We start from the raw sequence: 27,995 nt of genomic DNA on the forward strand, positions 1-27,995 counted from the left end.
TGCAAGAAAACGTCTGTAATTGCTGGTTAAATGTTTTATTTAAAATATTGGAATCTGCTGTCAGTAACCAATACATATTAAAAGAATCAAAGTGAACACAACTTTTACAACATGTCATGTATATTGCAAATTAATGAATTAAAAAGAAACAAACAAAGAAACCAAACTAATAAGACTATTTTATTGAAAACTGTATAAATATACTAAAGGGAGAGGGGAGGGGTTAATACATTGATTTTCTTGACGATGACTTAGAAGGGAGGAATGCAATGCTGCCATCTAGGGGAACAAATATCCACTGCAGCGTTTCCTGAAAACGCATATGGGAAAAACACAGTTCACATTTCTTTTCATTTTTTCTTAGTTTTTCGTTCATTTCTTCTACCTTTCAGCTTTCTTTCCCTTATCCTTTTCCTCCTTTTCCCTTCCTCAGATTCTCTCTTTCCACTTTTCGCTTCTTTCCCATTTTCAGGTTCAATCTCAGCTCCATCTCCTTTCCCAGGTCTGTCATCTCCTTGGATCTTCTCTCCATCATCTTCACTTTTATCTCCTTGATTATCTGGGTTTTTTGGCCTACATTTATCTCCCTCTACCACCTTTTCAGCATCTTCCTTTGTACTTTTAGTGCTCTCACCATCTCCCTCTTTGGTGACATCATTACTATCATCTCCATGTCCCTGTTTTTCCCCCTTCATATATGAGCCTTCTTCTTCCTCCTCCTCCTCTCCCTCTCCCTCCTCTCGCTCCCATTCAGCCTCCCTACCCACACCTTGCCCTCTTCCCAATGTTCTGTCTCTCTCTCCATCATCTTCTGACAGCTGAGTCTCCAGTTCTGAAACTTCCAGCTCCAGCTGCGCCACCCTGGCCTGCATTTTGCGGTTGCTCGATTCCAATTCCATCATTAGTCGAGCTAATTTAGTTTGCAGAACCTCCAAGTTGCTCTCTAGTCTTTGTATCTTGGTTTCCACTTTCTCTCCCTCCCCTTCCTCTTTCTCCCCACTCTCCTCCAACATGCCCATTTTAGTGAGGATCTGTCGGCCTTTCTCCTCCAGGTGACGTTTGGCTGCAGGGAACTCCGATAATACATCTGTCAGGTCTTCTTTGGACAAGCTGAAGAGATCAGAGTACCCATTGCTTCGGATGTTGGCAGTCCTGCGGTTGCCTGACTTGTTACCTGTAATAAAAGAGAATAGTATTTCTGTAAAAACCTGACAAACCTAAAAATTTTAAGGATGTTACCAACATTTGTTGGTTTATTCAAGACTTTTAAAACCAGCCAATCATTCTTGTTTTGGTCTTAAATTAATTGAATATACACTATACACTATATACACTATATTGCAATCCATGCAAATCATTGAATTCAGATGTATAATATCAAACACTTAGGCATGCAGAATGCGTCTACAAACATTTGTGAAAGAATTTGTTGCTCTCAGCAGCTCAGTGAATTCCAGCATGGGCCCGTGATAGGATACCACCAGTGCAACAAGTCCAGTTCTGAAATTTCCTCAATGCAATGTAGATATAGATGCAATGTGGAATGGGGTTCTATGGCCGAGCTGCTGCATCCAAACCATACATCACCAAGCACAGTATAAAGTCTTGGATGCAGTGGGGTAAAACATGCACCACTAGATCCCAGAGCAGTGAAGATGTGTTCTATAAAGTGGCGTATTATGCTTTTCCATCTGTTTTCGGGAATGTTGCCAGGGGAACAGTACTTGTCTGAGTGCACTGTTCCAAGTGTAAAGTTTAGTGGAGTGGGGATTGTGGTGTTGAGTTGTTTTTCAGGAGTTGGACTCAGCCCCTTAGCTCGCGTGAAAGAAACTCTTAATGCTTCAGCATACAAAAATATTTTGCAGCAATTTCATGCTCCCAACTCTGTGGGAATATTTTGGGGATGGGTCCTTCCTGTTCCTACGTGACTGGACACCAGCCCTCAAAGCAAATTCCAATTGATTGCAGTTAAAAAAACAGCCACCTGATATACAGGTGGCTGTTTTTTAACTGCCATCAGTGTGTAGTAGTATGTCAAGGAAACAAATAAAGAAAAATAGTAAAAGAAAGTAGTAATAATCATCCATAATATTTTGAATGTGAAAAAAAGAAAAATCCAACTGACAGCTTCAACTACACCAATAGAGTAGGAATTATAGAGGCTCCCAAAAATACCTTTGGACTTACCAAAAAAGTTTAAACTGTAAATAAAAAACTGAATATAATAATTTGTAAATCTTATAAACCAATATTCTATTAACAATAGCGTTTCAAAATAATGTTAGCATAAAATTGTGGACCCTTTGAAAATCTTATCATCTATATCTGGTCTCCTCAGTTCCTAGATGTTTATAGACTGTTGTTAACAGAAGAGGGATGTTACAGAGAGTCAAACACGGCCCTGTCCCAACTTTATAGATGTATTGCTGCTATCACATTCAAAATGAGCTAAAGTCTTTCTTAAAATGTTGCATTTTCTCAGGTTAAACAGGATACATTCTCTATATTCTATTCAATATGCAATATGGGGTTGTGAGATTTACATTAAATTTTACACCATGTCCCAACTTTTTTGGACCTGTGGTTGTATGTATGTTATGGTGTTGTGGACATTTCTAGAGATTTTTTGCAAATCTGTAAAAACTGTAATTCAGCACAACCACTTGAAAGTAAACTTGTTTGCTTTCTTCATACACCAACATTCCCGATTCCAATTATACACTTTTAGATGCCTTCAGAAGCAATTTTCTTTCATCTGAGTCATCTTCTTGTGAAAACTGTGAACAGAATTATAGGCTCCACCTTGAATTTCAGCTGTACTACAATTAAAAAACTCTTAGTATAATTTGTATTTTAGTCGTAATTCTTCACTTTAAATGTGCAGAAATCACGTTCCCTCCTTTTATAGAGAATACTTGTCTATTTCAAGCATCTCTAATAGTCTGGAAGAATACTTTTACCATTGTTGAGACTCTCGGTTTTATTTTTTAGACAACTGAAGAAAAAGAGCTGGCCTGCTTCTTGTCCATGTGTCTCTTCACCAGCTAAACAAATTCACTTGTAAGAGCATGCCCAAATCACTTAACATACCTTTGATGTTAAGGATACTAATTTCCCCAAAGAAATTCCCATCACTCAGCACAGCAAATTCTGTAACCCCATCATCTGCCACAACTGCCAATTTTCCTTCTTTGATGATGTACATTTCATGGCCCACATCTCCTTTCCTGCAGACGTACTCTCCTGGACTGAACACCTACAAGATAAAAAGATAAAGAGCAGGTGAGACTTCATCAGCCTCAAAGGATTGTTATATTCCAAAAGCACTGTCAAGGTAAACCAACAACAGTGTTAAATTTGGATCTGCAAGATAACAGTAAGCTACTGAACCACATTCCACAGAGAGCAGGTGCCATTCACTTTAGTTGTGTGCTCTATAAACAAATTAGTGACTATAAGTTACAAACACAGCTTTGCCAGCTTTCTGACCTGAGGAGTTAGTTTGAGAACCAGCTCCTCCAGCAGACTTCTGTCGCAGTTCTGGAAGATGGTGACTTTGGAGAGTGTGCGAAGATGAACGCTGACCGTGATCTCTGTCCTCATATGCAGAGGCAGCTGCTGCAGGATTTCATTTTCTCGCATGATCTTCTTGTTGATGTAAAGATGCTGGTACCAGTTGTTGATACGCTCTCGAAGCTCCTTGCTGATGTGATGACTACGCAGGTATGCCTTTACCTGAAAGAAGGAAAGAAAAACTTGATTTTCTATAAATGTTAGCTAAAGAAAGCTATCACACAATCTTCATTATTAAAAGTCTTTTCAATAAGCTTGGCTCTTCCATCAGCTTACCAGCTCATGGTTAGGGAAGAAGACATTATCGCGATCTCTTAGGCTTGTGATGACATTGCCGATATTGCCAACAATTGACGCAAACACCAACACAGCAATGAGCAAGTCTGCGATCATAAACAAGAACTCCTCTTCCCTTTCTGGCTGGGGGACGTCTCCCACTGTGGTTAAAATCTGAGCGGAAAACCAGAAACAGTAAAAGTACTGACGTCGCATGGAGCCAAACTCTGTGTTGGTGATATTAGGGTAAACCCAAGGATCACTTCCAAAGCCGAGGCTGCTGGACAGCGCAAAGTACAGACAGGTATTCCAGTGGATAAGCACAAAGATGTAGATCATGAGCTTGGCAATGCGGAAGGTGTTGGGGTAGGAGGTTCTTGTCTCCATGCGGTCCAAGGCCTCGTTGAGTCGTGGGATACGCAAAAGGCGGTTGATTCTGACCAGAGGAGTTTGGATGCCGAATGCAAAATACAGGAAGTCGAAAGGAAGAATGGAAGCCAGGTCCCAGAGGAAATGTTTAGAGCGCAGGTAGCGCTTCCTCAACTGAATCAGGTCTTTGACCAGGATGCCCTGATCCAAGTAACCTGAAGAGGCAAAAACAGTGTTTAATGAAGCCCAGAATACTCATCATACAGTGATGTAATTTATCAATACACAGGTTGGCTCTAACTGTTAGAAAGCATCCAAATGACTTTTCCTCATTATAGCTATAGCCATAGCTACAGCGGCCACATGAATAGAAGCAGCTAGGGAAAAAAGACTGTCATATTTAATATGATAAAGGGTTATGTAAAACTTGCACGTGACAAAAGTAAGTTGGAATTTGAACTCCCACTGTAAACCGACAGAATTACCAGTGTGAAGAGTGATGATCATATCAATCATATACATGAGGTCTGACACATAGTCCAGAGTAAGCCACACAGGGAGGTAGCTCAGTGCTATCATAGTGAAACAAGTCCTGAAAAACACAAGCATTGCTTCAGAAAATGTCCTATCACGCACTGTTGTTATATGCTTAGGAATGATTACCATTTGCAAACATACCACACTGCACTACTTTACCTCAAAATGATGATTACCCAGTTGTAAACGATGGGTAGTGTCATGACCTGAATCCAGACATAATAAAACTGCTCAGCTGGATCAACAATGAACTCGTTCCAGCTGAGAAATGTTGAAGAAGGGAAAGAAGAGAAGAACAGAGTCACATAAATATTATGATTCGAGACTTGTCATAGTCAAATTATTAACCAAAGCATTGCTTGTGACAGGAAAATGTATTAGGATTTTTCACTGTGAAATATTTGCCAAAACAGGAGCCCAAACAAAACAATGAAAGACTCTTGTCATGAATAAATGATATTATATCTGATCTAATTTGTGTTAATTATCTCAAACAGGTCAAATGTTTTAAATCTTAATAATTAGAAACATGTTGTCATTCTACAAGCTGCCTAATTGAATAACAGCCTTGTTGTTGTTGTATCACAGCTGCACTTTTCTTTTTCCAAAAAGATTCAGCTTAATCAATAATACTTACTTAAATTTCAAAATTCTGCCCAGGAAAGTGTTATGTTTTCCCTTATCCTTGACACCATCGTGTCCTTCCCCACTGGCTTTCTGCCCCTGTTGCCGCCTAAACAGCCTCTGCCATCGGTTCCCTCTGATACTAACATCACCTGTTATATCCATTTTCCAAACATCGGTCTTAAATGAATGTATTTTTTAGGCAAGTACTGCTCATGATGAAGAGGAACACACAGGCACCACTGTAGAGTCCACCTAACAACAACCCAGGTCTACCTGATCACTGCCTGGTGATGCTGGTCTCTATGGAGGGAAACCATAACAGATGTCATGTGTCTTCTGGGAATTCTTAACTCTCTCGGAAAACAAGGGCAGGCTATCTCTTTAAAATTCAGACACAGCAAACACTGACAGGATTATAGAGCCCAAACTACAGAGAGGATGTCACTGTGTGTCTATAAATTAATAGGGTATGGATTTTTTTTTAATATACCTTAAATTTGACTTGATTATTGAGATTGTTAAATTTTTGTCATCTTCTTGTAATATTGTAAAGTCTTTAGCCTACAATATAGTTGGTGTAAAATAAATTTTGAAATACTCAACTTAAAATGTTGACATAATAATACAAAATTAACACTTATAAATGGCTTTTCTTTTTCCCCAGTGGTAAAAACTTCCATACATTTCTGGATTCGCTATGTGGATTTGCTTTCCATGTTTCCATGTTTAAGCTACGCTGTTTTATTTGACTGCTGCGGGTCTTTACGTTTAGATAAGCTCTCCTTATTTGCCTGTGCTTAGTTTATTTGCATGGCTTTTCTGAAGGTGGAGTAACTGGAGCTTTCAGGTCCACTGATAAAAAACAATTATCCGACTAAGAGGTGAGGACTGCAAACTAACTCCAAAGTCAGACATGGTGCCAAGCAATTTTTCACAAGTTTCAGCTTTGTGCATTGTGTTTAGCACGCAGTGTATATAATCTGGGCACTTTAAAGCCCTCATACAGCTGTGCGAAGCAGCGTCGCTGTGAGTCAGAGAAGACGTGTGGGCGGAGTTAAAGTAAGATGGCTGCGGGAAAGCGAAGAGTGTTTGAGAAACCATCAAATGGGATGTTTATCTGTTGCTAACAGGATGCACAGCAGCCTCAGTGAAGGAGTGGTTGATTTCTTAGCGTCCCTGACTCACTGTGGTCTGTCTTGCCGGTTGTCTTTTGGTCGCCTCCTATCTTGTAATCGCTTACTGCTCTGACATTGTGGAATTCATCAGCAGCTAGTCGCTAGCAGCATACCAGCGCTAACTTACTAGCAACCAGCTAGCAGGTAGCTGCCCAAGGAAAACACCACCTCGCAACAACTGTTGAGACTCACACAAGGTAGGGAGATTCTCGATGACCTCATAGTGAAGTTCAACAGCATGACAACTAGATAAATTAACTATATGCGTTGCTGGCATTTCTAAGGTAGCTGATTATATTTGCAGTGTCAATTAGCTTGGTCCTCCGTCTTGCATTTGAAATACATTGTTGTTTTCTGTCGAACCACAGCGTAAGGAGCCTCGCTTGGCTGAAGTGAGATGTAGTGCAGAAAAGCTCAAGTGCTGCTAAGTCATGACAAACCAACCGGTTTAGGGGAAAGGGCGTAGTATTTGCTGTGTGCACTGTATGTGCTCTAGCAGTCTGTAGGATTGAACGGGACACATGACCCCCAAATACTGCAGTGATTGATGATTTATGTTGTGATCTTACCTGTGAACTTTGAATTAGATCTGTGGACTGGGTTGGACTTTGGAATTATAACTACACAACTCTAATAATCTGTCACTTCTGTGCCCAGAATAACTAGTAGATCCCCCCATCTCGAATAAGCCACATATATGCATATCACATCAACAGATTAAATCATGGTTGAATAGAAAAGCCTTGTTCATTAATCGCTTAAATTTGTCTGTTTGAGAACGTACACTCTTGCTTATCTTTATTCACTGGGTTTAGATAATAATTTCACCATCTTAACAGAAAGTTAACGTGTAACTATTTTCAGACACATCTTTCAGCCTTACAAGAGTAAGAATAAAATTGCGGTTTTCAGATGAAGAGAAGAGCATCTGTAACGACTTCAGTTTTTAGCATTTTGGGTCATTTTCAAGAAAAATGTACCAGATTCTGCTCAATTCAGCTTCCTAGATGTGAACATTTACCGGTGCTATGGCTTCAGTGTTGGATGATTATTTAAATTTGATCTAGAGAGGAGTCAATATAAGTGTGCCACATTGGGGCAGGAAATATGTGATTAAAAAACCAGATGAATCGGTATTAGAAAATAAGCACACGTTCCTCCAGGTGTCTTATTAGTTCACGTCTGCACTGTTAGAATAGCTTTGGATTATGCAAAGGAAAATCACATTCATATATTATTTTCTTATACAGAAAAAATGATGGTGGTTGCAGACTGAAAGTATTCTTTTGTTTCTACAGCCTGATTCATGTATTGCTTTAATAATATTTGCCTGTCACAGTTAAAGATATAGGATATATGTTTTTCTGATCTGCATTGATGCAGAAAAAGCAGTAGGCAGTGGCAGAGGCACGAGTGTGCATCATAGCTGAGCCGCTGATGAGGAAGAGTCAAGCAGTGGTTTAATTGTAAGTTGTTAACTAGTTAGTACACTGCAGGGAAAGTTGATAAACAATCACTAATCATTTTCTTTTTTGTTCAATAAAACCCTGTTCCAGATGTCATGTCACTCAAGTTTATTACAACCTTATGCAAGTCAATCATCACAGCTACTACAACATAACCTCAGTGTTTGTTTTAAAGATTCAAGATGAGTGTTTCTGCCATTGCCACCTTGGTTGCAAAAAGACAAAAAAACCCAAAAAACCCAGATGATGAGGAAAGGCTGGTCTGACTGTGAAATTGTGTGGCTAACAACTTGTCAGTCACAAGTCATTAGCTAGTGAGTGTGCAGTTTTGTGGCATGTACAGGCCTCCCTCTTTGAAATACGGTATGACCAAGTCTTTACCCTAAATGTGTACCTGACCCCATAAACTCATCAGCAAAGTGTTTACAGAGAGACCGAAAGCCGTTTCGTGTAGTCTTTTACGGGACTGGAAGTCTTTTGTTCAACCACAGCTATCGCCATCTGGTGGCCTTCAGATAGAATTCATTTTTAAGGCCTCCCATATTGGCTTAATTTTGGCTACATGGAAGCTACATCCATCTTTTATATTGTTTATGACTCTTTGACATCCTTCCTCTTCTTCTTCAACATGTAAGGATAGAGAAAAACACTTGTAGGTGTATGCCACCCTTTTCAGTTCCAGATGAATTGCTGTCTTGGCACATACACCACCTTGGCGATCGTGGCTCAAGAGTTGGGAGTTCGCCTTGTAATCGGAAGGTTGCCAGTTCGAGCCCCGGCTTGGACAGTCTCGGTCGTTGTGTCCTTGGGCAAGACACTTTACCCGTTGCCTACTGGTGGTGGTCAGAGGGCCCGGTGGCGCCAGTGTCCGGCAGCCTCGCCTCTGTCAGTGCGCCCCAGGGTGGCTGTGGCTACAATGTAGCTTGCCATCACCAGTGTGTGAATGTGTGTGTGACTGGGTGGATGACTGGATATGTAAAGCGCTTTGGGGTCCTTAGGGACTAGTAAAGCGCTATATAAATACAGGCCATTTACCATTTACCATTACAGAACCACTGGTACTTAAGCCAACAAAAAGCACTGTTGTGTAGCCGCTGACACCCTTAAGTCCTCATGTCTTGTCTATGATTGCTCACTACTTGAGTCACAGATGTTATCAGTAACTATCATCAGTCCTCGTGGATATGAGTGGACGTGGAGAATTTCTGGTTAAGGCAGGAGTGGCTCTAAGTTTTTCACATAAATACTTTTAGTTAGTATAAAATAGGTCTTGACCTTTAGACTTTGCATTATGAGACTGTAGCAGTCAAGACTGCTTTGGTGTTCTTCATGACTAAGCTTTGGCAAATACTTCTCTTTATGAAGGCAGCCTCCCTCCAGTGGAATGTCTAGTTGAACTTTGAAACATTTTATGATTCAGTGTGACCTGAAATAAAACTAAAGCTGAATGGCCATATACTGTATTTTCTACTTCCTGCACATCGGGGTCAGAAAGTTTTAAAATGCTGGTGCACAGTAGCTGCATCAGCAGTTACCTTAAACTTCATTTAGGGTAAGATAATCATCTTATTTTTATCCTCGTTATGAATTTATGCATTTGAAGCAGTTTTCAAGCAGTGTCATTAAGTTTGAATCAGATGTTAAGGAACAGTGAGTCATTAAAAAGTGTGGACTATAGTAACCCATCTTTTCCTTTGTTGTTTGTGTGTAAATACTCTCTATCAGGGGAGCGAAGGAAAAAAAAAAGAAGCATTTGAGCCTTATTGATTTAGGGAAGTTGAGCATGACGTTGGTAGACCTCTTGCGTGTGATCCAAGTCCAGTTCATGTGATGTTGTTCCACATCATGTGGCCACAATAACAAAGGTTTGAAATCTACTTTAACATTTATGTATCTCAGTTAAAGTGAACTTACTAACTTATCAAGCCTAAGGGATGTTATCCATAGGAAATACATACAACACTGTGCAAACGTCTTGAGCCAGGATTCATTTCTTTACATTTTGCTTCCAAGGAGTCAGAGTTTCTTAAGATCTTTTGAAGTCTTTCTTTGGACTTTGGCTGCTTTTTCACCTTTTTTCAGTCCAGACCATTCAAGGATTAAACAAAGCACTTAACTCAAAGGATAAACTAGTGTTACACATCAAAAACAATGGGGGGGGGGATAAAATTGTGTCTTTAGTAGAGATGGACAGATCCGATATTACGTATCTGCATCGGTCCGATACTGACTTAAATTACTGGATCGGATATTGGAGAGAAATAAAAAATGTAATTCGATCCGAAGTATCACACAATCATCTCACAAAACGCGCTACTTGGCGTAACCCAGCTCGGCGCATCGGAGCAGTATGTGTCACATGATAGAGTGGCTGTTGTCTGCGAGACCTGTCGGCGGTCTGTTGGAGCATTTGGAGCCTCGCTACATGCTTCCTAACCGCAGCATTTCATCTTGGCAAAAACTATCCCAGAGAAGTAAAGCAAGTGTGTAAGTTCATCCCTGAATGTTTGCAGAGTATTTCCACGTTAAGCTTAACAACTAATATATTGAGCCACAGCTGGACTGGCCATCGGAGTTCCATATTGAGGTGAAAAGGAAGCGATTTGTCCCGTACTCCAGCTAGAATTAAAAAATAGACACAAAGCTGGAGTTATTCTGTCGTTGCTGCGCAGTTGCATCTACTTCTCTCATTCACTCCCCCTTCCTCTCCTGTTATTACTTCAAACATGAAACTGATCAATGATCAGCTGATCGGCTTTTCTGCCACAAGTCCCGCCTTTCTTGTTTGTTTATCGCCCACTTTGCGCTAGAAAGAGGAGACCAGCGGATAAACAACAGCAGCACGTTTAAGCGTGATAAGCTGTTGTTAAAATTTATTTAATATTAATTTCTAGTATCAGCTGAGGTTTGCTGGAGCCATGGCTGTAAATGCTGTTGGTCATGATATGGTTTGGATATGTGGTGAGAGGGAAACATCAAGATGAAACCAGGAGATGTCCTTACTGAATCATCAGAGCTGAACAGGTGATGGAGAAACAGGTTTACCTTTTAGGTGACATGAATGAGTTGAAGGGAAGTTATGAACTGTTTCTGAGAGACAAATAACACCAGGATCCTTTTCTAAGTAGCTGACAGCTGGTAACTGTGCAGGGGCGGGTCTAGCAAAGTTTTGTCGGTGGCCAGGTAGGGCATTAACAGGGAGAGGGGGGCACAAAGAAATACTTTTCTTTGTTATGTCATTTAAAAACTTTGAATAAATAATTATCTGAATCTTGCAACAAAAGTGGTCATCCGATTAAATGTATAGAAATCCATTATTGTATATAGTAACTAATAAGTCTAATATACACCCTAATAAGCTATAGTACTTTTTCCTTTGGGAAGGTACTATCTGTGCAGTCTGCAATTCTGTTGAAGAAAGATGTTGAATCTATTTAATTATTGTAGAAAAATAATTGATTTCTGTGCATTTGTTTTACACTTGCATTAAATTAAAGTTGATTACATCGATTAAGGGCGATGACACCACGGTGATTGGCCTCATACCTCATAGCTGAGCCGCTATGAGGTATGTGGTTCCACCACAAGGGAACCACCCCCCGCCCTAATATTTTTGCTGGGAGTTGGCAACCCTATTAGTTAGGTTGCTTAATATTTCTACTAAGTACTCTTTAACATACCAGAATAGGGAGGATGGTGTAGGTTTAAATTTATTAGACCGATCAGTGTTGCTGAACTTTAAAATGTTTTGGGTGGAGTGTATTTTTTGCATACAGGTATAACAGAATAGCTTCGGTCGCTTGTTTTTTTTTTTAAAACTTAGGTATGAACTTATACAAAATGCAGCAAGATATTTATAAAAAAAACAACAGTTTTATTGATTACAAAATACGCTTTACCGAATTCATATCGGTATCGGCAGATATCCAAATTTCTGATATCGGTATCGGACATTAAAAAGTGGTATCGTGCCATCTCTAGTCTTTAGGCACTTGATTACTAGCAGCTTGTCACATAAACACATAATCTGTTCCCATTTCTTTATTTCTTTGAATCTATGAAAAGTGCCAATGATAACACAGTTCAACAGGTATAGCATGTTTTGAACCAACAAGGAGATTTCAGAAGAGCTATTGGTTGAAAACTTAGCGTATGTCGGCTTGGTAAATGTGTCAAATGCACTGGACATCTGGAGGAACAGCTTAACTATCTGCAGAAAATGAACAGTAATTCATTAAAAATGGTGGTGGAGGGGGTGGGGGCATCCAAAGACCTAAAACAGGACCTGAGCGATGCATCTGGCACTTCAGTTGATACGTCTACTGTTTCCTGAAGCCTCATCAGAAATGGTCTCAGTGGAAGGGTGGCTGTCAAGAAGTTATTCCTAAGGAAGGGAAAGGGGGAGAGAACACTAAGGTATATCAATTACACAAGAACTGGACTGAAAATGCATGGCAACAGCGATGAATCCAAATTTGGAGGTTTTGGTCAAATTGTTGTTAGGGGTGCTCAATGTAGTCTCAATATTATATAACAATTTTTCAAGGAAATTTGCAACAGCGATATTTTTGCTCACATATATAATAAAAACAAAACAAAAACCAGAAAATTTTTAATGGTGATTGCAGTTGCTAGGATGCTGACATTTGGGAGTCCTTATATTGATACTATCATAAGCATAAATATTAGCATGAATCCGTAGTAATGGTCTACAGACATCTGTAAAACACTGTGGAGGCTCTGGCATGGTTTGGGACTGTGTGTGATTGGCAATGACTTGTTTTTCAGCATGACAGTGATCCTGAACACAATGCTAATGCAGTAAAAGCATACCTGGATAGAAAAACGCACAATGGAAAACTATCAGTCATGGACTGACCCCTCCAGAGTCCCTCAACATCTCTCAAGCAATGTGGGATCATCTTGACAGAGATCTAATTAAAAGGCACTCAAAGAAAAGCTTGAATGCACTTCTAGAAGCCTGGAAGACTATTGCTGAAGATAACTTGAAGAAATCATGCAAGAGTTGCCCAGGAGGGTTCAGGCTATGTTGACGAATAAAGGTTGTAATGCCAAACACTATCTTTCAAGCTTCTTACAATTCTGTAAACTCTTTTTGCTTTATATATTGTATTATCCATGTATGTTTAGATCTTTCAATAAATCATTTTCTAAGCCACATGGAAAGAAATGAGGGGTGGGTCAAGTCATTTGCACAGCGCTGTATATGCAAGAGTCAATAGGGTTGATATTTACACTTTAAGTCTAAGAGCCAAAAGTTCTGCACTGTAGGTTTGCACAACAGTAAAAGAACAAACATCCCCCTCCCCCCTCCTTTCCAGCAGCAAAATCCATCATTAACCATCTGTTCAGTTATTTCTCACTAATCCTTACAATAACTCACTAAGTGCACTACTTCCTGGCAGATATTTTTGGAGCTATTAAATTCTGATGGTGCTGAAGGAAAATATCAAATATCCCACTTACTGGCGGAGTGCATTTTATACCATTCAACCTCTTGTTCTTAACCAGTTGAGGAATACAGCACAACCCGATTACTTGCATGCACGCAAAAGCACAGAAAGGGTTTCTGTCTTTGGATGACTTAAGACAGCAGAATGACATTTAGATTAAGGATATTGATAAGGGATTTAACAAATTAAGCAGAATTGCTACCACAGAGAAAAGAAAATGGCGTGACGAATCATGCTTCTCCATCTGGCAATCTAGTGGATGAGTGAGTTTGGTGGTTGCCAGGAAAACGGTACCGTATTTTTCAGACCATAAGGTGCACCACATTATAAGGTGCACCGTCGATGAATGGGTCTGTTTTCATACATAAGGTGCACCGGATTATAAGGTGCATTAAGCGAAACAAAACAGATAAGTCAAACTTTACTCAACTCATTCGTCTTCCTTCCTCCACTTCCGTACTATTGATTCATTAGTGTTGAATTCTCTTTCAGCTGCTCTATTCCCATGTTGTTGCAGTATATGAATGACTAACCCTGTGAATTATCTCAGTTGTTCTCCTGACTGAGGTTTGGTCCGTTTACAGCATCCTGCCATGTGATTGCATTTGTCCCTAACCATCGGGAACCCTCACGTTAACTTTTATCAAGCGGAAAAAAGTTAGCGTTCATCCTCCAGCTTCACTGTGCTAATGTCATGCTAACATCAGAGCTCGCAAAATCGCTAGCCTGACGTCCCGGGGCTAACGATTTTTCCAGTCGGGCTACCAAAATCTATCTCTGCCCTGCCCGTCGGGCTATCGTAGGGAGGAAAAATATATGTCAATGCTTTTGCATTCTTTCAGAAATGTAGCTGGGGAATTATGTCATTGACATCGGTGAGCCACTGTCAATATGTGACATATTGAAATTGCATTTGAATTTGTGCTTGCTTTTTGCTTTCACTTTGCAATCGCGCGAACTGTGTATAGAGAGCGACAGCACTGATTGGTGAGTGACGATAATTTCCGCACATCATCTTATCAATCGTTAGCTTACTATGCAAACATGACAAGTGAAATCTCCCGCAGCTTAAACATGTGAGAGGTTGATCGCGCAGAGAATCGCTGAGCGTTATGTGAGTGCGTGTGTAAAAGCAGCAGGATATATATTTCAGTTCTGCTGAGCCAAATAAAACAGGTCAGGGTGAAGAAGTGACAGCCAAAGAAAAGCTTACCACAAAACGGAAAAGCTATGACAAATCAGACTATAAGGCAAAAAGAAAGTGCAGCTTTATGGTTTCATGGACAAAATAATTTCTGTGGCTGCAATATGACGAGCTAAATAACCAGGGCTGCACATAAGTGGTCCGCAGGTGCGCATTCGCTGTCAAAATAAAAAACGCACACAAGATAAGAAGTTGTAACGCGTGTTTGCGTACATAAGATTTCTGGAGGAGGACAGACATTTGTTTAGAACTCTTAAAGATGTCGAAGAAGCTCCTTTAAGCAATTACTGTGATGTTCCTCCACCTCCAAAGAAATGTCAGAAGGAGTCCAAACCACAAAAGAAGCACGTATTCTCGGAAAAGTATTTGCAGGAGGTGAGCTGGCTTCAAACAAATGATGCACGCACAGAGATGTGGTGCAGAATGTGCCGTGAAAATCCCACTCTAGCGGACAAAAACAGTGCTTTTTATATGTACGCAAACGCACGTTGCAACTTCTTATCTGGTGCGCATCTTTTATTTTGACAGCGAATGCGCACATGCGGACCACTTATGTGCACCCGTGTAAATAACATAATGTTCTGCCGGGTGTGTTGTTGGTTTTCCCTCGATTTCTGAGTCGACAAGTGCCTTTGTTACTGGGACCAGTCATTTTAAGAAAGGCCCCCATTAGAACCCATGAGAAATGCAAGAAATGCATTATTGCTCAGTCTGCAATATCTTTCCCAGAACAAACACCAATTGCAAATAACATACTAAAAATAAACCTGAAAAAAAATCTGTTTAGAACAGCGTACTATGTTGCAAAGAGTGAACTACCACTGGCACAATTTAGCAGTCTTTGCAAACTTCAAAAAGCAAATGGCCTCGATCTTGGTTCCACTTGCCTCTTACCCGTGACTTCAGTGGAAATTTCAAATTCAGGTACATTTGAATTTGTTTCAGAAATCTGTCAGAACATGCTATATCATGCTTAGCTTGCTAGTTTCCACCTAACTTCTAACGCCATTAAATTTAATAAATTCTGTTTTCATGGATGCCCGGATGTTAAACTTAATTTGAGCACATAAAATCGGTTCAAGGCTAGTAAGCACAACCAGAATTAATACATAAGGCGCATCGGATTATAAGGCGCACTGTGGATTTTTGAGAAAATTAAAGAATGTTAAATGCGCCTTATAGCCCGAATAATACGGTACTTGTCTGACTGCTTTGTGTCAAATGTATAGTTTGGCGGACGGGGGCATTATGGTGTGGGGATGTTTTTCACCCCCTTTACTTCCAGTAAAAGGAACTCCTGATGTTTTGCATACCAAGACATTTTGGACAATTTCATGCTCCCAACTTTGGAACATTTGGGGATGGGTCCTTCCTGTTCCTACATGACTGCATCGCAGTGCACAAAGCAAGGTCGATAAAGAATTAAATGAGCGGTGTGGAAGTGTGAGTGTGGAAGAACTTGACTGATCTGCACAAAAACCTGAACTCAACCCAAAAGAACACCTTTGGGATGAATTAGAGCAGAGACTGTGAGCCAGGCCCTATTGTCCAACATCAGTGGCTGACCTCACAACTTTTATTCTGGAAGAATGGTCAAATAAGCACACTGTAGCATATGTATAGCAGACCCGACCACATATCAGCGGATTTTATTACAGTTGTCGTTTTCACACTCGCTTCTAATAGAGACGCTGGCTTCTGGTAAAAACGAGGCAGGTCCAGACCACATGCTGGCCTCTGGCCCCAGCTGAGCAGCTCTCTCCCTGGTGCCAGCCTCCGGCTCTGGGTGAGCACGCTGTCCCCCGCATGCTGTCCACGCTGTCCATCGGCTCAGGCCGAGAAGATGCATGAGCAGGTGGTGTAAGTGGAGGTTGCTCATCCGCCCTCCTCCGTGGAACAGGAACAGGTGCAGGCGCTCCCACCCAAGAAGTGGGTACGGGTTTAGAGGTAGGCACGAACTCGGCCACCATTTGGGTCAGCACCTCCCCTGGCTGGCCCGGTCGCGGTTCCGCCATGCCCCAATCCTGGGTTTTTCACCACTGTAACATATCAACAGCTTCAACAAGAGTTGAAGCTGTCATAGCTGTAAATGGTGGGCAGATGACATATTAACACCTGTCGATTAAGAATGGGTTTTCACTCAAGTTCATATGGGTGTGAAGACAGATGACAAAATACTTTTGGGAATATAGTATATGTATATAATCGCATTAGATGTTCTTGAGTGCAGTGTTCAGCCAGTGATATAAATACTGACGACAAATGGACACAGCAGCTACTGATACTGCACAGTCCTTTCATAACATGGACCTTTTTAAAAGCATTTTGATGTAATAGAAAATGAAGGAAAGCAAAAACATTTCTTTTCCCTTCCTTCATGAGCTCAGTCCATGCAGGTGTTATGAGGATTAGACTTGTGATAAAACATCAACGTTTTCAGTATAATACTGCAGAAATGTTACTGATAGAAATGGTGTGTAGTTAAAACTTGTTTTCTGAAACTGTTAATTCTTTTACCGTGGCTCTTTCTACTTTTATCTTTTCTTCCATTGCAATAATTTTCTAAACGTATCCACAAAATGTTACACGCTTCACATGCAACAGCTTGGCACCAACCATGAGCTACTCACCTGTTCAACCTCAGTGTAACTGGGCAAAATCATTAATGACATTTCAGATAATTGCTGTGCTTTTATTTATTCTTATTTAAGAGTAATATGTGTGGTCTGAACACTCAATGACATCGTGGCTGATGTGATCCCATTGAAAGGTGATTTGTAGTTTTTTCCATATGCATAATGTCATTTATAAATCTGTATTTTATCAACAATGTCCACCTGAAGTCATTCCTCTGGATGTATATTGGCTTTCTTGAAAGCTCTGTGGGGTCCTGGGGTAGCTTACTGCCATGGACCCTGCCTCCCGAGCCACAGCGAGTGAGGCATGGAATCTTGTATCCATGTTGCCTTACATGCATTCTTCCCACTCTAATCTAGTGGTTATTCTGTCATGTTTCAAGTCCACATTAAGAGAAATGCAATGAGATCTTTTAGTAATAGCAAGTTTGTGAATGAAGCTGTTATTATTCCAGGTTTATATGATGTTAATGTTGTTTTGTTTTTGGGGGGTTTTTTTGTTCACACAGAGAGACTGCCAGTCCTGACCGGCTATGGAGTGGTGTTGGCTTCAGACTGGATGACAGGGTCTACGAGGAGGACAGGGTCACAAAGTTTCTGTAGCAGCAGCAGCAGCAGCAGGCTTTTCCTAGATGTACACTGAGCGGGATTGACAGCCTGCACAGCCGACCTCTTTCTCCTCTTCTCTGTTGTGATACACTTTCCCTTCCCTTTCTGCCCTTCTTTTTGCACTTCTCTTTTCCTCTCTCCCACTTCTTGTTTTCCCATATAATTTCCTTTGCCTTCTGTTAGACTCAACGTCATTGAGTTTTAGTGATCTTTGGTCTGCTTTAAGCTGGTTTCACTATGAGCTGGCTGAGCAGGTTAAACCCACGGGCTTCTGGGAGTCGGTCGAGCCGGAGTGCCGCCCCCTCCAGCCCCTGCACTGCAGACCCAGAGACCTGTCTCATGGTGTTTGAAAACCACTGGAGACAGGTGAGCTTAAGACACACACAGTTTTTTTTTCTGTTTCTTTTCTTTCCAAAGCTCTTGTTTCTTGTCTTTCCTTTATACTGGTATGTTTTTACCCCTCCCTTGGACCCATCTCTTGATCAACAATCCATCTTAAAAAAGTAAAAGGCACATGTAACCCATGGAAGAATTACTAAAAGTTGGCAAACGCTGTCTTTAGCTCTCCGCTGCTTGAGCCGTGGCTGCATTGCAGGTCCCCAAATGACCCTGGGGCTGTTTTTGCCCGTCTGCCTCTGGAGAGATATCAAAGTGGAGGCAATGCACCAGTTGCTCTTGCAAGATGGGCTTTGCAGTCAAAAATACCTCTGCTTAACGCTTTACCAGATGACCCTGTGTTACTCACCAATTTGTGTTTATTATCAATTGTATTTAAATTCCAAATAAATATCTTTTAAAAGGACATTTTTTTAAAGTTAGTTAATAACCATTCAAGGTTCAAGGTTCTTTATTTGTCACATGCATAGTTATACAAGTATAACACACGGTGAAATGTAGCCTGACACGCTCCTCGACATGTGTTTATTATCAATTGTATTTAAATTCCAAATAAATATCCTTTAAAAGGACATTTTTTTAAAGTTAGTTAATAACCATGTTAAGTACTTGAGACGAAACTATATTGGGGATTGAGATGATGATTTTTGCTATATTTGAGCAGCCTTACTTAGTGCAGCTGTGTGTGCTCGTCACAGGAAATGGTGTGATGGACTTTTTGTGGCTTCAAAATAATAAATAATAAAAATTGCTCGATGTTCCTGCCCTGCCCACAGTGGTCTACATTGGTACTGATTTTTTTTTTAAATTAAAAATGTTATCTTGATGTTACAGCATCAATGTTTGAACTAACACACAAAAGTTAATTTTGCACAAAGACTGTCCCGTTTTCACAATTTGAGGCAAATTATTTTTCCTACCCAGAGTGAAAACTCAAGAAAAGCTGAACTCAAAATGAAACAATAATTTTGTCAGTCACAAAACAGAATCAAAGTTAAAAACTGCTTTTTTAAATTTTCTTCAGCGCCTAAGTAACATTCTCTCTCTCACAGGTGAGTTAATTATAATAAATCCAATTTATTGTGACAGTTCAAATTTTCTACTTTTAATCTTTTTTCTTTTTGTGTGATTTGAAGGCTTTGTCTTTGTTCTAGTGAATGATTATGTGTTCACACAATGTGTGAAAGTTCACTGTGTCAGTGTCAGTGAGAGAAGTAAACTAGCTGGCTGATGTCCAGTTACCTACTGAACATTTATAGGTTACAGAGGTCTGTCACTGCCTGACGGTTGGAACTAATCTGAGGCAACAAAAGATGTCTGAGAAATGATCTATTTTCTGTTTTTCCCAGGGATTGCAGGGCGTGCACACTTTGCAAACCCGCTCCTTCTTTGGCGAGACTTACTAAAGCTATATACAGGTCCGATCCTGTCAGTGAGTTTTTCTTTGAAAGGATCGGTTGTCATAATGGAGAAATGCATTTATAATCCACTGTAGAAGAAGCAGACACCAGCCATAAGTGAATATGTTGCAAATGCATTGCAACAGAGCCACAGAAGTGCACCTAAATGTAGTTCGTGACTTGTTATCCAGTATCTAACATGCAGCTCTTATCTGTTCAACATGGGCCCAGATCTGCAAATTCATTCTTGCTGTAGTCATGCTGACCAATTAAACTTCTGCTTATCATTTTGCTCTCACACACTTTTGACCACATACTCTCACCGTGAAGCGCTATACAAATACAGGCCGTTTTATATCTTGCAAAATAATTGAGTTGTGTTGCACTGTTGTATTTTAACCTGTTTTGAGTATTATCTGCCTGTATGCCTCTTTGTCAGTAATAGCCATGGCTGGAGATATTAAGTTTAAGGGTTGCCTGTCTGTTTGTGCTAATGGACTCGATATCTTGGGAGAGCCTTAAGGGAATTTCTTCCTCTTGGACTAAAGGATGAACCAGTTACATGGAAGCAGAATTGATTGACTTGAGGAAACATTGTAATGTGGAATAACATTCAGTTCTATGTATTGTGTTACATAAACAAATACCCACATGTGCCATTACAGTTCTAGTGTTTGTCCTGGTCCCGTTAGCATGGACCTCAAACACTTCATCACTTAAGCCCACTGGATAAAGCAACAACACACTCCTTACTTCCTTTTCTCAGATATCTTGGGTGTTGGAGCAGCATGAGACTTCATCCTCCAGCGATGACCTTACGGCAGTGAGAAACAACACCGACCAGATGTTATGTTTGCTGGCAGAGGAGCGTCCTGCTGAGAGCTCAGAGAGTGGCACCAGCGTGCCACCTATGGGGCCCATACTGGAGCTTGTGGTCACAGAGAATATCCTGGAGAGGCTGGTTCAGTGGCACCTTCGCCGTGGCTTGGACCCAGACAGCCAGGGTGCACTGCTCAAACTGTTTGAGATGCTTATCGGTCAGTCCCAGCAGCCCCTGCTCCAGCACACAGCCATTCTCCACCCCCTTCTTAGGCTCCTGGGAGCTTGTGCTGACCCAGAACTCGGCTGTCCTTCAGCTCTGGAGAACAGCCTGGTATTGTTGCTTAACCAGGTACATACAAACCTACAGTCTTTTCCAGTGTGTGTATGCAGTCACTATAAACAAAATATATTTCACCGGTAGTAGACATCCCACAAATGACAAACAAGTTTTGTTTTATTTTTTGTGTTAAAATTGAACGGATGTGAGATGACTGAGAATTGAAGGCTGGAAAAATTGGCTGTTGTATTAAAAACCTTAGCTGAGCTGTGGCTCTTCATGAAACCTGACAATTTGAATTATAGTAATTTTTCATTTGCTGTTGGCTTCCTGGAGGGGACTCAGTCAGCATCGTCTGTGACCTCTGCCTGTCCTCAGGTGTTGGCGACAGGCCTCAGCGCTCTTTATTCCTCTCTGCCGAGGAAGATAGAAGTTATAGTAGTTTTTCATTTGCTGTTGCTTCTGCTGCATTTACTGTTTGCATGCTGTTTGCTAGGTTTTTTTTATCTTAAAATGTAATTTGATATCTTTTTCATGAGAATGCCCGGCAGCAATTGATTGAGAAACCAACAAATGAGAGCATCACATGCTGTGGCGTTTTTCTCCCCCAAACAATAAAGTTAGTTGAATATAGTCCAGCTCAGGTTACTGATTGGTCAGAAGACGTACCATTTAATTGCAGGGGTTCCACTTCAAAAGCCAGGTGAATTTGGTGCATAAATAAATAGTAATATAATTGATGGTGTTCCCTGAAATGTTTTTAACTCCCCAGAAAGGGGCACTGACCTGCTCTTTTCATATAAAAGGAAACCTTTGTAGTGATTAGTGATTCATTTCTGTGCTAAAGTTGGAATAATAACTAACCTCCAATGTAGATTTTTCAACAGCATTTCATGACTCTTGTTCTTTAATGGGATTCTTTTTCCCTCCATCAGATCTGCGTGTCAATGGCCCGACAGCCGGTGGTTCTAGAGATGTTGTTCCGGGCTGCACCAGCCCAGCAGGGCTCAACCAACCTGCTGATCTTTTCCCTGCTTGTGCCATTCATCCACCGAGATGGAGCCATTGGACAGCAGGCGCGAGATGCACTACTGCTGGTTATGGCGGCGTCAGCCAGTCACGAGGCTGTTGCACGATACATCGCTGAGAACTCCTACTTTTGTCCGGTGAGTGAGGAGCTTTTGAGTCACTCTTCATTCTCTCTTTTTTCAGACAGTTTTCCCATAATGATGCTCATTTGGCTTGTGATTGATAGAAGTATGGTCAAAGCCAGACTCAAATTAAAACCTCTGAGTCTAAAAACCGTATAGTATATGGTGAATATGACCTATTCTTTATTGATGTGATGGTTAAGGACAGATTATAAGAGTTGGATCTTGACTTAGTTTCCCTCACTGCTTCTAAGAAAGAGAGGTGTGTGTGTGTGTGTGCGCGCGCGCAGGCTGTCTAATTCTGATGCATTAGTGATGGTGTGCGATAATGGAAGGAGAAGGAGATGACTATGCACTCTGACAGACCGTTCATCCTTATCTACATCCTATCAACTGTGTCTCAACTCGAGGCTTCCTATTTAAAAAAACCCAGAAACTCACCCAACATCACATGTTTGCAGTTTTTAGGAGAAACTTTATTGTTTAGTGATAAAGAAGACAGCTTAAGAAAACTTGTGTGAAATGCAGTTTCCTTACTGATGCAGTTCTCCCCCAGTGAGTTTAGAAGCACTCTTTAGTAATAACTGTTTGTTCTTTAAGCAGGAGACCTAAAAGAAAGATGAAAACAAAGGAAGGATATTTTATCATTTTTGAACTGTGATTTCTTTTTTCTGTTTGGAAACACAATCATAACTTGAAGGTGGAAAGTTTATTCCGCTTTGAAGTAAAACCTGTCTGCCTTGTTTTTGTCATTTCTTTTAGCTGCCACTAGATGTAATTAAAGAGCCATGTTATACTTAATGCAGTCTGAGGTGCATATTTAAAGCTATTAGTTTAATTTGCTTAACAGTTCTGCAATGGGAACATGTGTCTGCATACATTTGAATGTATGAACAAGAATTGGTCAGGATTTTAACTGAATCTGGTCCCAGAGCAATGTTTAAGCTTTCATACTGCATTATAAGAGCGAGTCTTGCGTGATGTCTGCATACAGCACTGTGGTCAGTAGTCTACCCCCGCCCCCCTCCCTCTCAGGTCTCTATACTCTGGTGCTAACTCAGCTATTTTCTGCTCATCTTCCTTCCAGCAGCTTCAGTCTGACCTAGTTACAGCTGAAAGATCCAGTGGAGGTGGCGTTAATGACCAATTGCTCCTCTCTGCCCGAGTCTGGCTATTTCCTGTCTGTGCATACTCACACGTATCATAATCAGCTTTGCTTTGACAGTTTTGGATCTAGTTCAACATTCTTAGACAACAGGAACAATTGTAGTCTTTCTCACGTTGTAAGCAGAGTACAGAGAACATCCCGTCTTTGCTCCCTGTCCCTCGGTGTCCGTGCACAGCTCTTTTTGAGGAAGTTTGCATCTGTTTTGTCAGCCTAACGGGTTCAGGTTTCTCCATCCTATATGTGCACGGCAGCAGCAATAAATATTGGATTTTCATAAAAGTCATCAGCTGTTATTAAAAGGCTAAGATACATGACGGGCTTTGAGCTAGACTGTGAATCCACTGTGTCTGCATGTGCTGGGAAGGCACTCGTTTAAACCTTTTTTTGGTAACAACAGTAGGACTCAGAGTACGGACCATCATGCTGCAATTATTTGAATTATGATGAAAATATTTAAAAACTGTTCATTTAAGCAGTTGAGATTTGCAGCAGACAGTAATAATAGCCGTTAGTCAGCACAGTCTTAATGGAAGGGGTTGGATGGGCTGTGACTTGGTGATATTTGTATGAAAATGCTGCTTATTTTCTCCATCATTAATTTGGTGTAGTTTGTAGCTCTTGTTTGTTACTTCCAAAAGTCAGAACTTTAAAAATAGACTCCTATTTGAGAGGTGCCACCTGCTGACTTCCTAGAGGTGACTCAGTCAGCAACGTCTGTGACCTCTCTGCCTCTCCTCAGGTGTTGGCGACAGGCCTCAGCGCTCTTTATTCCTCTCTGCCGAGGAAGATAGAAGTTCGAGGAGATGACTGGCATGCCCTTCGGCGGGAGGACTGGATGGGCGTGTCGTCGCTCGTGCTCTTCATGAACTCGCTCGAGTTCTGCAACGCCGTGGTGCAGGTCGCCCATCCCCTGGTCCGCTCACAGCTTTTGGATTACCTTCACAACGGCTTCCTTGTACCTGTCATCGGCCCCGCCCTGCATAAGGTAGCAAAGGGGACTGTTTTTGTTAGAAAGGCTGCAGTTTCTTTAACAGCCGAGTTGGGGAGAGGGGGTGAACAAATTCCCTTAATGTTGCTTTTAACTGTGCACACATAACTATTATCATATTGCATATTTTTGGCAGTTTTGAGACACCTTTAATTGTGTGTGTTTGCAGTCATCGGTGGATGAGATGATCGCCAGCACAGCCTACCTTGATCTTTTTCTGCGCAGTATAACGGAAACTTCCCTCCTCAAAACTTTCCTGCGCTTCATCCTGCTGCATCGCCATGACAATGACACCATCCTGGACACGCTGCTCACGCGCATTAGCAGCAATTCAAGGGTCCGTATATATGTGTTTGTGTGTGTGTGTGTGCGTGCGTGCGTGCGTGCGTGCGTGCATATTTGTAAAGGAGCCCTGAGGCCCTCATTTGAACTCGACTGAGTGGGTGGTGAGTGGGTTTAAAGCAGAAACTGAGTAGGATACAGAATAAACATGGAAACTGAATCTCTTCATGTCTGCTGCAACAATTGAGGATTGTGTTACCAGTTATTTATAAGTGGTTAAATAAGCCTCAGCAAAATGTTTCAACATTATCTTAAATTCCCTCCAAATGCATAAATATCAGTCTTTTTGGAACAGCAGTGGTGTTAGGAAAAAAAATCTATTAATTCACCTGAAGTATGACGGAAAAAAGAGAAACGATGGTTACCCCCAAATAGGAGTTAAAAAGGAATAGCGTTAAAACATCAGCACTGCTGACTAAAATTACTGGTGTTCACTGCTAAGAAAATAGTAAATTTTGCTGTTATAGAATTTTATTGGAGTCTAACCAATATTAGCTTCCAACATATGGTATCAAAATGTACATTTCAACCACGTTATGAGTGTTGATGTTGCGTAGTGTGTTTACCAAAGGGACACAAATACCAACTTTTCCAAGTGGAGCAAAAAAGCGTAGAAAGGTAATCCAAAAAAACAGAAAACAAACAATATCAACCGATATATCACATTTTTAAATTGCCAAAAATTGGCATTGAGCTTAAAAATCCTATATCGTTTGGGTTCTGAAATTTATTCTGAGGCTTTTTTTGGAGGGGGGGAATTCAAAAAAATATTTTTTATGAATCATCACAGTGTCCTACGTATGTGTATGTCCTCCTCAGAAAATGGTTGTTTTCTAACCAGTTTCTTTCTGCTTGTTTTGCAGCTCTGCATGGTATCGTTAAGCCTCTTCAGGACTCTCCTGTCCTTGAATTGTGAAGACGTCATGCTACAGCTTGTACTCAGGTTTGTGTGCGCTTCAGAGCATTTTGCCAAATGTTATACTTCCAAAGGGCTTCTTCACACATCTAGTCATTTAGATTAAGTAAAGGTTATGACGCAAAGTCACCATCTGTCAGCAGTTACCACGAGACGATACAGACAAGGTTATTTCTGCCCATTTTTACAAAAATTTTATGAACTACCAATGGCTGTTTCTCCCATTTCCCATACTACTGTCAGAAGCTGCCAGTGACCCCCCCCCCCCCACCCGTTAACACATTACCTGCAGGCTGTGATTAGGGCATACTGTCTGTGTTTTAAGGTGATTTGTCACAGCAAGATAAATATGGCAAATATTAAGAATGGAAATGTAGAATTAAAAATGACAACACAGTTTAAGCTTCCTGAATAGTAACCTATATCCTGTGCATGTGGATTAACTTATCTAAAATTACTGAAGTTGCTTCTGTGTGTTCTCTCGCTCTCAGGTATCTCCTGCCATGTACTCACGTAATGCTGAGTCAGCGTCGTGCTATCAGGGAGACTGACTTATACGGAAAGTCAGCGGACAAGTTCCTGTCATTAATCCCAGAGTGCTGCCGGTTCAACGCAGCTGCCTCCTCTGAGAGAGATGAGGAAAATCCATTTTGGGGCAAAGGTGAGCTACACACTTGTGGAAAGTGAGCAGTTGACACTAATAGTTGTGGTTGTAAATGATATGATCTGCACTTGAAATACAATCTTTTACTGAGTGGAATACACTGTACACAATAGTTGTGCAGCTACTCTAGTCACTTACTTTACTTAAGACCTTTAGTTGTAGAGCCAGAGTGAATTTGCATGGAAAACTCTTGGTGTTAGGAATGTTATTGTATGTAAGTTGATTGTTTGCATACAGTGTCTGTATTAATTGGGATAGCAGATCCTGGCTCTACTCATGGTTTTCCTGTTTGCCCGTATATTGTCATCCTGCAGTACTGAATAGTCCCAGCACAGAATCTCCCGCCCCACCCAGACCCAGCACTCCATCCCGCCTGTCCTTCTTCATGAGACAGCAGAGCAGTGGAGGTGGATCAGGAGGTGGAGGTGCTCCTACCTCCTCTAGCATGGATCCACTGCAGTCCAGTTCTTCAAGCTCCCACCAGATGTCTCCTGACAGCCCGATGCACCATCAGCAGACCCACACAGATTGTCTGGACTGGGATTCAGGTTATCTGGATTATCTTAAGGACGCTCGGAGGAGCATTGAGTTTTGCTCTTGGGCTTGTCGTGACTGGTCGGCACCATATGATGGCGAAAACCCATCCCCAAACACAGCCCCGCCACCCCCACTTCCCCCTACCTCCAATGTCCCAATGACTATGTTCCCTGAGCACTTCTCTTTCCAGCAGGGAGGAAGTCATAACTCTTCTCCCGGTCAGCAAAGGGCGGCCATTGTGGCAGCAGCGCGGTCTGAATGGAGTAGCTCTGAGCGGGACAGCGGAGAGTGGGATGTTACGATTGGCAAAAACAGCTGCATCAGCCTAACGCCTCGCTCCAAGAAACGCAGCCTTCAGAGAGAGGAGCTGCCTCCCAAGCCTGTACCTCCTCTTGTACCTTCTTCGTCTTCAGCAACCGCTTTATCCACTTCTCATCCCATCTCCTCCCCAGCTCCTCACATCCCCTCATCTGCCATCACTGTTAGCTACCAGGCTATGTATAATGGAACAATGGTGCAGGGAGACGGGTGCTCAGACAGTCGTGATAGAGGACTGGAGGTGAAGAAAGTGAAGAGGGACTTGGATGATCAGCAGTATTTGGATGAAAACGCCAACCAAAATGGTTCCCTTGTTAACTGCCCCTCGCAAAGCTGCACTGCTCTCCCAAAGTCTATTTTTAGCAACAGTGACATCAGTGATGCACAATCTCTTTGTCCTAGCAAGATTTTTACTCAGACCCCCATTAACCAGTCAGCATCTGATACCAAACTGCTGTCAAGTGAAACCTTAAACCCACATGATGCATCCTCAGATCTTCCAGAAGCCAGTCAGCAGTCTGTAGAGAGTCTTATTGAGGAGCTGCTGGAGCAGGCGCCGGGAGACCCACAGCTGCCTGGCGATGCCAACGGTCAGGGCATTAGCATTGAGGCGTTCACACAGGAGCTGAGAGAACTGGAGGACCGGGTGAAAGAGCGCTGCAAAGCAGCCTGTCAGCTGGAGGAAATCGCCAGAGAGAGTCTGTCCACTGAGCGCCAGGAAGAAGAACAGCAGCTGTCATCAGCACTGGAGGGGAAGCTGACAGGTGACGTGAAGGCAGACGGGTCTGCGGTGGGCATCTGTAGTCCTGCCAGACCACTGAACCAACCTGTGTCCCAGCCATACACAGGTGAGACTCACGGATTTCTTTCACTGTTGCATCAGTTTGTGGATACGTCTATTGCTGTCATCATATTTTCATGCTCACACTGCTGTATCAAATAAGTGGTTGGATGTGTAACAGGAATTGTATCACTGAGCTCTTGCTTTTGATAATTGCTAACAGCACAGCTGTTGAAGTTATGTGGTTGATGGTGTAATTACCACCTCAAACTTAGGAACTCTTCTTGAC

The 27,995-nt window shown here is 41.5% G+C and overlaps 2 protein-coding genes across 6 annotated transcripts in view; one reads left to right on the forward strand and one right to left on the reverse strand.

Moving 5' to 3' along the window:
* Positions 1–82: 82 nt before the first annotated feature.
* On the reverse strand, positions 83–6,883 carry cnga4 (cyclic nucleotide gated channel subunit alpha 4). Of its 3 annotated transcripts, none has more exons than XM_085248586.1 (7): positions 6,750–6,883; positions 4,915–5,016; positions 4,704–4,810; positions 3,850–4,433; positions 3,490–3,735; positions 3,091–3,256; positions 83–1,174 (listed from the first exon to the last, which is right to left on the reverse strand). In XM_085248586.1, the coding sequence occupies exons 2-7, from the start codon at positions 4,956–4,958 to the stop codon at positions 351–353; spliced, it is 1,971 nt and encodes a 656-aa protein (XP_085104712.1). In that variant the 5' UTR covers positions 4,959–5,016; positions 6,750–6,883; the 3' UTR covers positions 83–350. The 3 variants fall into 3 exon arrangements, with proteins under 3 accessions (XP_085104712.1, XP_085104710.1, XP_085104709.1); XM_085248584.1 differs by lacking the exon at positions 6,750–6,883 and adding an exon at positions 6,568–6,716; XM_085248583.1 differs by lacking the exon at positions 6,750–6,883 and adding an exon at positions 5,393–5,544.
* Positions 6,435–27,995, forward strand: part of fhip1b (FHF complex subunit HOOK interacting protein 1B) — a 34,729-nt gene continuing 13,168 nt past the window's right edge. For all 3 annotated transcript variants that reach the window (XM_085248580.1, XM_085248581.1, XM_085248579.1), the window contains exons 1-9: positions 6,435–6,754; positions 17,847–18,312; positions 20,509–20,913; positions 21,777–22,007; positions 23,900–24,145; positions 24,318–24,485; positions 25,354–25,433; positions 25,898–26,067; positions 26,385–27,773. In XM_085248580.1, coding sequence (XP_085104706.1) covers positions 18,184–18,312; positions 20,509–20,913; positions 21,777–22,007; positions 23,900–24,145; positions 24,318–24,485; positions 25,354–25,433; positions 25,898–26,067; positions 26,385–27,773 — 2,818 coding nt within the window. In that variant the 5' untranslated portion in view covers positions 6,435–6,754; positions 17,847–18,183. The remainder of the gene's footprint in view (positions 6,755–17,846; positions 18,313–20,508; positions 20,914–21,776; positions 22,008–23,899; positions 24,146–24,317; positions 24,486–25,353; positions 25,434–25,897; positions 26,068–26,384; positions 27,774–27,995) is intronic.

This window comes from Mchenga conophoros, linkage group LG16 (assembly GCF_057382185.1).
Source record: "Mchenga conophoros isolate Kocher_MC1m ecotype Shallow Benthic linkage group LG16, M_conophoros_male_GT1.1, whole genome shotgun sequence".
Classification (NCBI taxonomy): Eukaryota; Metazoa; Chordata; class Actinopteri; order Cichliformes; family Cichlidae; genus Mchenga; species Mchenga conophoros.